Raw genomic sequence first — 10,890 nt, forward strand, 5'->3', positions numbered from 1 at the left:
GAACAAATCTATGTTAGGGTCTGAAATTCTTATTTCTCACATAAAAAATAATGATTTTACAACTTCCATAGCCTTTTAAGAAGATATTTATTGCAACGAATGAATGATCTAGTGGGAGACAAAGATCCCAACCCCGACGGGTTCCTAATTGATTACTAGAAGAGAGATATTGGTATTTTCTAAAACAGGTTCTTTTTGGAGGTTACGAAGAAATTTCATGAGGTCTCTATCTCAAATGCAGCAAATTCAATCTCCATCCTTCTAATCACAAAGATTCAAGGGGCAAGAGACGAAGACTATAGGCCTATCAACCTATGAACCTAATCGGCAGCATTTACAAAATCATAGCAAAGGTATTAGCCAACAGACTAAGGAAAGCCTTGAGCAACATAATTTCCCCCAATGTTTTAAATGCACAAAGTGCAAAAAAAAAAAAGTGCAAGGGGCATTTTATGCTTTGTCAGGGGTCTCAACTGCTAGGATTAGACCCATGGTATAAGTATGGATGTTTATGAAACACTTTTTTGTTGTAGTAAATAAATAAAACAAAAAATTATTAAGAAGAAGAAGATTACATCAAAGAACAATGGATAATGAGGAATCGCCTTGGTGGAGGTCCCTAATTGCAACAAAATTTGGTGTGGATTGGGGTAATTGGAAGTCTCAGGATCCATACAACATGGGTTGTTCGGTTTGGAAAGGGATTCTAAAATCTCTTCCTGTGATGTATGAGGGAGTGAGGTTTAAGGTGGGAAGTGAAAATAGGCTGAAATTCTGGAAAGATCCCTGGTGCATGGACAGACCTTTAGTTGAGGCGTTTTCCCTTCTGTTCCAATGTACAGTTAATCAAGAAATATCAGTGGCAGAGTCTTATGTGATTTCTAACTCAGTGATCTGGAATCCTCAGTTCAGAAGAGAAGTATTTGATTGGGAAATAGAAGGTGTGATGCAGCTTCTGCAGATTTTACAGGAGCAGACAATAGACATTGCAGGTGAAGATGAATAGGGCTGGTCCTGGAGTAAGGATGGCTGTTTCTCAGTCAAATCCCTTACTTTGAAGCTTAGTAGTACGAGGGTTACTGAGTTCCCCTACCAGCAGGTATGGAAGTCTTGTGCTCCCTATTGATCAAAAAAAAAAAAAAGTCTTGTGCTCCCTCGAAGTCTATATTCCTTGTTTGGACTATGGTGCTGAACAAATGTCTCTCAAGACTCAACCTGGACAGAAGGGGTATTCAGCTCCTTTCTCTGATGTGTGGGTTGTGTGGCTTATTGCCTGAGTCCACAGACCATCTGTGCTTACAGTGTCCTATCTCTTCGAAAGTCTGGTACCATTTCATAGGTGCAGCTGGTCTTAATTGGGTCATGCCTAATTCTGTGAAAGACCTGCTGCTTTGCTGGAATCTCCAAGGTTTGAAGAAAAAAGGAAGTTTAATTTGGAGAACTATTCCTGCAGCAGTGATGTCGGTAATTTGGTCTGAAAGGAATAGAAGAATCTTCAGCAATAAAGCTAAGAGTACTGAGGAGATAGTGCAGCAGGCTGTCAGCAAGCTGATTTCTTGGGTGTCTGTTACACCTGATTTTAAAGAACTGAATGTTCCTGAATTAGTTAGGTCTATATCCATTTGGGATCTGTAACTTGTGGCTTGCTCTTCTATTGTACTGAGTTCTTTCTGATTCAATAAATTTATTACTTTACCTTTAAAAAAAAAAAAAAAAGAGGAATCACCTTAGAACAAAAACAAAGAAGAAAACAACTATTTCAAACTTTTACGTCAAAGATCAAAACTATCCACTGAACCCATAAACAATAAGTGTTTATGAAACTCTGAACTGGGCCATTTCCAATACACTCTTGGACCTACTGATTAGTGGCAAATTTGGATTGCCACACATAGTCCCTAGACTCAATAAAGATACTATGTTGGGCATCAGACTTATCTACTTTTAATATGCCAACCAATGGGGTCCTTCTAGGGCCAATACCTGTAAGTTGTTTGGGCTGGTGATCATTGTGATAGGATCTACCACTTTGTCAGACAGAGAATATCCCCAACATGCTCTCTTTGATGGAAACTGCAAAACTTCCAGAAGTGGATTTCAAATTGTTTTGAAATTGATTTGCAAAATAACTATTGTATAAATAAATAGTTTATTTTGAAAACTGTTTGCAAAGTGTTTTTCCGGGTTCCATCATTAAAAAGAGTGTGACGTTGGGCTTTAAGATTACGGGAAGAGGTCCTTTCCTAATTCCCAATGTTAAGATACTATTGGTAGAGACTGGAGAGAGTACATTGCAATTATTCACTTAGTCTCATTTACCTAATGAATGTATTTCATTATGGGCCTTTGGGCCCAAGTTCTTAGAGCGGTAGACTTGGGTGATTTATATTAGACATAAATTGGCCGAATTTAAGGCCCAATCAGTCAATCACTTTGGACAATTTCTCCTTTATGAAGGGAGTTAAATCAGCCTAGGTGGGTCCCATCTTCTCTTAGACAAGAGTGGATCTTATTTGGTCCAAATAGATAGCTTGTGGGTCCTACACCACACAAGTCTTTCCTTCTTACTCTTCTCTTGAAACAATTAGAAAGTGTCTAGGATTGCTAGTTACTATTTTGGAGAGTTTCTAATTAAATTAGAAGTTGTCTAGTTTGACTAGTCAAGGAATATGCTGAATAGGAGTCTTGCTAATTAAGAGACCTCTCCTATTTGGATTAGAGAAGTCTTTAAGTAATTAAGCTAGACTCTCTTAAAGGTTATAAGATGGAATTGTCCAGACTTAGTACTCTTACAAGAGCTTACACATTCTCTATTATCCAGCCAAAGGAACTCTCCTATCTCTCTAGATTCGATCTAGACTTTTGGTCTCCATCTTCTTCTACCTTTGCAATCAATCCTAGACGATTGAGTTGTTGGGTTTTTGCTGATCAAATCAACACTAAAAGAAGAAACTCTTATTGCAATTTGTTGTTGAAATCAAGAGGAGACAACAGTTGGATTGAGTGGAGGTGGTGCCATCTTTAACCTTCACATCTAATTGGCGAGAAGCACTAGAAGACATGGGCATGTACTTCACAGTTGGTGTTGCATTTGCTGTGACCATTCTCCATCACATTGAGGTATTATTCTAACCCTCTTTGGGTATGAAATAATGTGATTCAACTCTATGTTTGATCTTAAAATGAATAAATTGTTTCTCCCAAGTGAGATCTGAGATGTTTCAGCAAATTCAGCTTTGAGCAATTTTCTTGATATAAAATTTTTAAACTTCAAACTTGCTTTGGGTTGAAATTTTTCACCATATTTAGTATTAGCCCTTTCAACTTCTTGTCACCTTCATTAAAGTCTTCTTTTTTTATTTCAATAAAATGTTTATTTTACTACCAAAAAAAAATACTAATCTTTTGTCAATTGTCCCACACCACAACCCCTACCATTCCAAGTAGCATCCTATTCTTCTAGCACACTATCTAATTTGTCTTTCCCTATTCCAATAACCTTGATCTTACCATACAAATTTATAACAAGACCTGAAGCATCCTCAAAGTATCAAAGGACACAATTTAAGTGATACAGACTCACCAAATACCCAAAACAGAAAATATCAGAATGACCGGTTAATTCTTGACATCAAACATTAACAAGTGCAGTTTCTACTAAATTTTGGAATGCATGCATAATTTTTCCATGTAATTATTACTGTTTGAATCTACACCATTTTCAGGATAATGGTAATAAACAGGATTTCTATAAAAGAAAATTAGGTGGTCAAATACTGAAAACAAGAGAAACAAAACACAGAACAGAATGGAAGTGACAGAATTGCTGTTACATGAATATATCAAACAACATATGTAAATAAAAATACTAGAAATTACTAAAATTATTGACCTCTCTCCTGTGATCCCTGGTGACAAGCTTTTCTTCTTCAAAAAATCGTAAAGTGCGGCGTAGTTGTTTCGAGTGCAATTTCAAATCCTTTGCCAGATCTTCTTCTCTAACCCACTGACGTCTGAAACAAAACAAAACAAGAATCAACTGTCACTATTGGGAAATAAATTATGCCAGTAATGCATATGCATGTATGAGAGACAAAATGACTCACTCCAAATATTGGGGTGTGGTTATATAAAATGAATATTGCCTTCCTTGCCCTTGAAAGTGAATAAAAGCTTAACCAATCACCCTTTGAGCTTAAGGATGGCAATATGTCAGAATCAGTTAAGGCTCACACAATCCAAACATGGCCTGATTAATCTCAGTTTTGGCCCTACCTCCTCCCCCAATAATAAAATGAGGTGATGCTCCACATAGGTAGGACAGAACAGCCACAAGCAAATATCATCCACAAGTCTTCTATTGCTCATCATGGAATTATCTGGGCAACAACTTTCAAAGGGGAAAGAGTTTCCAAATTTGCTTCTACCTCTTCCGATGGTTGGAACTGGGATTTGGGTCTCAGAAGAGGGGAGAAGGATCAGAACTACCAGAGGTCTTGAATATGCTGAAGGATCTGCAGATTCCAAGACCTCCAAACGGAACACACTCCACCAAATCAAGTAGCATACCCATTCGATAGTTTGTCCCGAGCCAAAACCCTTTTCTAGGGCTGCAGTCCGTACAAAATTTTAATTTTTGAAGAAGCACAAGATTTCCAAATTTTTCTAGCAGGAAAATCACAAGCAGCTTCCTATAGATTCTTATAGAAAGATCTTACTGAAAATATCCCATTCTTTGGAGGGTGAATTCCTGAATTGTTTGGAGGAGATGCATCAACTGCTCCACCTCCCAATCATTAACATTCCTATTAAAATGGGATTCCTGGAAACTAAGCCCTTTGTGGCTGAGTACAAATCCTTAACAATCACCTCCCTATTCTGTGCCACCAAGAAAAGGGAACAGAAACACATCCATTAGAGGCTGTTGCCCACACCACCTTCCATACAAGAATCTAATCCTTTATCCCCCACCTACCTTGTACTGGATACCCTTTGAGAGAACTGGATAAATCCTTTCAATACCCTTCCAACTAGAGGTCCCATAGATCTGTATATTGCTTCCAAGGGCAGAGTAAAGGGAGGGAGAGGAAATAATTCAGTTCTTTGAGGATTTGTTATGGTGGTATTTCTTCAGTGCTATGGTAGGTTTGGTGGGGCCTATGGGTGCTCCTTTGGTCCTCGTTGGAGGTTCTTGGTGTTAAAGGATTTTGTTTAGTGCTTTGGTAGTTATTACTCTGGGTTTGCTTGCTATTTTGGGGCTTGGCTATTTTTTGGGTGGTTTATATATGATGTATTTTTTTTTTTTTGCTAGGCCATTCTTTTTGTATTTTATTTTTTCCTTTTTTTCTTTTACTACTAAAAAAAATTGCTTTGACCACCTTTCTCCATAAGCTGTTGATTTCCACACTAAACACCAGCATAATTTTCCTAATAGAGTAATGTTGAAGTGTTTTACACTTCTGACCCCTAAACCACCTTATTTTAAGGGCTTGGCTACCTTCTTCCAATCCACTAAATCGAACTTAAGCTCTTCCTTCCTGAGGACCCCAACACCATCACCTCCCTGAGAACCCCTCAAAAAGCTACTATTTAGAGCTCTATCTGTCATTTTGTTTAGGGCCCAGCCACACAAATGAAAAGCAACAATGCAACAGATCACCTTGCCACACACCCTTGGAGCTCTTAAATCCTCCATGAGAAGACCCATTAACCAAAATGGAGAAAGGAGTTGTGATACAGCTTTCATTCATTTCCTCCATTTACTACCAAAATTCATACACTGAAGGATGTAATCAAGAAAGTTTCAGTTCACATTGTCATAGGCCTTCTCTATAACCATTTTGCACAGAATCCCTCACACACCACTTTTTACACTTGCATCAATCAATTCATTTGCAATTAAAACCCCATCCAAGATTTGTCCCTCCTTCTAAGAAGGCACATTGACATTGAGAGATAATTTGCCCCGTAACTTGCCTCATTCTCTTAGCAAGAACCTTGGCCAGAATCTAATACACCAACTAAGCTTATTGACCTAAAGTCCTTACCATTGGAAGCCCCTCTCTTTTTTGGAATTAAAATGTAAAGGTGGAGTTCAAACACCTCACCAAGCCCATGGTGAAGCCATTGGGTCCTGGGGATTTGTCCCCTTCCAAATTGCAAATGAACTGAAATATTTATTCCTCTGAGAATTCCTTTTCCAACTCTGCTGCCTGATCAGCACTCAAATCTTCTAGCATTTGCTATCTAATTAAAATACGATGTATTCTGACTACCAGATTCCAGCCAAAGAGCCCTCTTCCTGATGAGCTAATTTATCAAATATCGGCTATTCAGCTTAGACACCACAGATTCCTTTTACAAAAAAAAAAAGGGAAAACACAAGTCAGAATTGGACTTTTAGGTGAGAATCCCTCACCCATAAGTCTTTCCAAAAGAGAATATTGCCTCTTGAGCAAGTATATACTTAATTAGGTTCAAGAAGAATGAAAGATTGCTGTGGATTGCTTTCCATAGAGAAACCAACATTGCTCTAGTTAGGGGCCGGGCCAGGCTGAGCTTTTGGACCTATGATTAAATATGTTATATTAAATTATATAATATTTTATATTATATGACATATAATATATGTATGAAATATATGTTATACTTCATGTAATATAAAACATTATAAAATTTATATTACATCACCATCATCATCATCCATGCCTTATCCCAACCATTTGGGGTCAGCTACAAGAATCCTGTTTCACCAATCCATTCTATTTAAAGCCATATCCATTGTTAAATTATTAGTGCTTAAATCATTTCTTACTACTTTTACCCATGTCCTTTTAGGTCTACCCCAAGCTCTTCTAACACCTCCAATCAATAGCAAATCACTTCTTCTAACTGATGCAGTTCGTGGTCTTCTATGCACATGCCCAAACCATCATAGTCTACTCTCCCATTTCATCACCTATTGAAGCTACCCAATGCATAACTTCATTCCTTTTTTTTTTTTTTGAGAAGAGGTGAAGTATTGATTCGTTAAAAAATAAAAAAGGAAACCCATGTACAACCAAAGCCTATACAATGGGGAATACAAAATAAACCAATGTTTTAAAACGCGGAGGCATGACGCGAGGCATGAGGCGTAATTCAGAACGCAAGAGGCATAAGCCTCCCGAACACAAGGAGGCGTAAGCCTTCTTAAGAGGAAGGGGGTTAGGAGGAGGATGAAGAGGAAGGGGGGATCTCATTTTTTTTCTTTATTTTTAATAAAAATCTTTTATATTAAGAAGAATAAAGATGCATAACAGTAGTTCAAAGGGGCAGGGGGCAAACCATTTTCTTTCCCCTTATCTTTTCTTCCCTTCCCTTTCCTTTTCTTTTCTTTCCTTTTCTCCTTTTTCTTTTCTTTCCTTTCCTTTCCTTTCCTTTCCTTTTTTTCTTTTTTCTTTTTTTTCCTATTTTCATATCAGGTGTGCATGAGGCGCAAGAGGCATATGCCTCAGAGGTATCAGCGCCTCTGGCATACGCCTCAGGGCATTTTGGGAGCGCCTCCAGGCGCACGCCTCCCACACCTTTTAAAACACTGAATAAAACGTAAGACCACTATCCCATTTGTCATTACAAAAAGGCCTGCAAAAAGAAAGAGATAACTAAGGGGAACGATGTTTCTTGATAGATGCGCAGATGACCAGGAAAATGCCATAGCATTTCCCTCTCTTACTCAGACCATGTGTCCACCAACCTTTTACAAAAGCTTCCACTGATACAGGGCAGCATCTTTTAATGGCAAAATTTCTAAATATTTTCACCCATATGTTGTATATAAAACTGCAAATGCAACAACAGGTGGTCAGCTGACTCTTCTATTCCGTTACATAACGCACAAACAGGTGAGTCGATCACCATTCCCCTCCTAATCAGGTTGTCTTTTGTAGGAATTTTGTTCAGATAAGCAGACCAAACAAAGAAAGCTACCTTTGAAGGGATAAACTTACTCCAGATTACCTGCCACGGGACATCCTGCTCATCCTCTTGTGTCGGTTCATAATAAAAAGATTTTACTGTAAACTGACCCTTTCGATCTGCTGTCCACACCCTTCTGTCCTCTGAATTAAAATCTATTTGCATGCTGTACAATTTCTGAAGTAGTTGCCCAAGAGGTTCAATTTCCCAATCAATTAGAGCTCTTCTAAACTGTGGGCTCCAAACATGATCACCATTTTGAACATGCACATAATCAGCCGCTTTTGCTTCCTTATCCACTGCAATTGCAAACAGGTCTGGAAAGTCATCCTTTAACAAGTTGTTTCCACACCAGCAATCCATCCAAAATCAAACCCTGGTTCCTCTTCCTACTACAAACTTGATTTCCTTGCTAAATGAACTGTAACTCTTTTCAACCCCTTTCCAAATCAAGCAACCAAAAGACTGATTTGTCTCTCCTGGATCCCATCCCTCATTTCCATAGATAACTTCATTCCTAATCCCATCCTTTCTAGTTTTTCCACTCATCCATCTCAGAATTCGCATTTCTACCACATTCGTTTTCTGGACATGTTTCTTGATTGCCCAACATTCTGCTCCATAAAACCTAAGATAAAGCCCAGAAATCTGCAGGTTGAACCAAGATGGGATAAAAATGATCACCCCTAGCTCTAGTAGACAAGTCGACATCCTATCCATTAGCCATCAATCCATAAATACTAGCCACCACTTTATGCCACATCTGTCTATTTCAAGGGGCAATCTCCATAAGCACTTCTCATGCAAAGCCATGTTCTTTTTCCCCAAGAAAAGAGTTACAGTTCATTTAGCAAGGATATCAAGTTTGTAGTAGGAAGAGGAACCAGTGTTTGATTTTGGATGGATTGCTGGTGTGGAAACAACTTGTTAAAGGATGACTTTCCATACCTGTTTGCAATTGCATGAGAAGTGCTTATGGATAAAAATGATCACCCCTAGCTCTAGTAGACAAGTCGACATCCTATCCATTAGCCATCAATCCATAAATACTAGCCACCACTTCATGCCACATCTGTCTATTTCAAGGGGCAATCTCCATAAGCACTTCTCATGCAAAGCCATGTTCTTTTTCCCCAAGTTTCCTAACCCACACAGGCCACACCTCCTTGATCTTTTCTCCTACTTGCCATTTTCCATTTAACAAGATGATCTTTTTTTGTCTCAACTTGTCTCCCATAAAAAACCCCTCATTACCTTCTCCAATTTCTTAGCTAATCCATGGGATTCTAAAAACTGAATGTAATACAAAGGGAGATTATTCAATGTGAATTCAATAGGAGTCATTCTACCACTGAAGGAGATATAATTCCTTCAATAAAACTTTTGATTACTCATTAAAGTAAAAATGCCAACCAAGCCTATTCAATGCAAGGGGAGAGATCCTTTCCTTGTTAGATATACTGGCTATGTAGACAAAACATTTGCGAGTGTCCACTGCAATGAATTGTAACATTTTTGCATCTGTGATCGATCACATTCATACAGCAGTAGGAAGATATTATGCTCTCATGAATATATCAAGTCAATATCAATCAAAAGGAGCAGCTATAACAGTGCAGCACTAGATCTATTATTCCCAGAATGAAGCATTGTTTACCTAAATCGAGCCACTAGTAAGCAACTAAGCAGTTACAAATTTTCCATAGTTGTACAGTTTCCATTAATTTAAATGTCTTTATGGTGTAGCACTCTTAACGACTGCTCACCCCAAATCAGCTATTCTTTAGATTTGCTTATTCCCCCTTCCCCTAAGGGCAGAACCTTCACTTTATAGTGTGTTACACACTACCCATTGGGTATTAATCACAATCATAAGTTGTAGTCTTTTTCGAGCACAAACATCGTGAATAGACAAAGAACAACGCTCCACAGTGGCATACAGAAATTTTAGATATCAAATTAAAGAACAAGAAAGTTTTTCCGTTTATTTACTTCAGCTTAGTGTGTTCTATCATTCTATTGCTCGACCCGCCAACTAAAATTGTTTGGCTTGAATGAAATGAAATCGTTAAAAAAAAATAGAAAGAGAGATATGATAAAGAGAAAGGGGGGCACCTTGTGAGGGCATCAAGGATGACCACCGCCATTCCTCTGTTATCGCTCCTCCCAGTCTTCGGCTGGTTATCGCCTTTCATAGTTATGTCATCGTAAAACGCCCGCGCCGCTAGCTTCACCAGTCTGATCAAAACCATCGGCGGAATTGTTAACAATAAAGATGGTCAAATCATAAATGGGAGTTGCGAAATTTTGAGAAGGTACCTGTTGAAGGGCTCCACGCTCATTCTCGACAGATTAACCTGTGATTTCTGATCATAAAATTCGAATTCTCTTGTTTATAGTAGTTCGTGGAATCAAAGAGAAGGTGAGTCCGCTACTTCGATATCTTTTTTTCTTTGAAGCCTTCCACTATTCGATATCGATTCATGTTGCAGTGGTGGGAGAGAACGGGAGATTGGGGAACTGTGGTTAAATCCCTTCTGTATCCTAATCGAAATACTTTATGCAAAGAAGCAATTTCCATAATATCAAATAAGCCCTCCTCATATTTTAGAATATGTAAAAGTCCCTCTCGTTTAAGTGAAATTTCACCAAGATCCTTAAGGTCTTTTTTTTTTTTTTTGGTATTTAACTTAACACAACAATTTTTTTTAATCTTCAATTTAACACAAGTTACAAATTACAACACATTAATAACTGACGAAGGTACGTGGTAATAGCTGAATTCCAATCCGCAGAGAACTTCGAGGCTCCGGCCACCACTCGTTAATGAGCTAAAGTTAGGCTTATGGAATGGGAAGAGAAAATATAGAACATTCTTCCTTTTTTTTTGTTTAGTGTAATAAGTAATGTGAAATTTTTTTCTTTATATTAATT

The 10,890-nt window shown here is 38.1% G+C and overlaps 1 protein-coding gene across 2 annotated transcripts in view; it reads right to left on the reverse strand.

The window, feature by feature from the left end:
- The window catches only part of LOC148863521 (Transcription factor TFIIE, alpha subunit), a 37,005-nt gene extending 26,513 nt beyond the window's left edge, over positions 1-10,492 (reverse strand). For both annotated transcript variants that reach the window (XR_016110516.1, XM_088980228.1), the window contains exons 1-3: positions 10,276-10,492; positions 10,072-10,194; positions 3,893-4,013 (exon numbers count right to left, since the gene is read on the reverse strand). Coding sequence is in view for 1 of the 2 variants with exons in the window: in XM_088980228.1 (XP_088836354.1) it covers positions 3,893-4,013; positions 10,072-10,194; positions 10,276-10,298 (267 nt within the window). In the remaining variant the exon portion in view is untranslated. The remainder of the gene's footprint in view (positions 1-3,892; positions 4,014-10,071; positions 10,195-10,275) is intronic.
- Between the last annotated feature and the right edge of the window lie 398 nt (positions 10,493-10,890).

The sequence above is a fragment of the Nelumbo lutea genome, chromosome 3 (genome assembly GCF_056320005.1).
Source record: "Nelumbo lutea isolate HS-2025 chromosome 3, American lotus-T2T, whole genome shotgun sequence".
In the NCBI taxonomy this organism is placed as follows: domain Eukaryota; kingdom Viridiplantae; phylum Streptophyta; class Magnoliopsida; order Proteales; family Nelumbonaceae; genus Nelumbo; species Nelumbo lutea.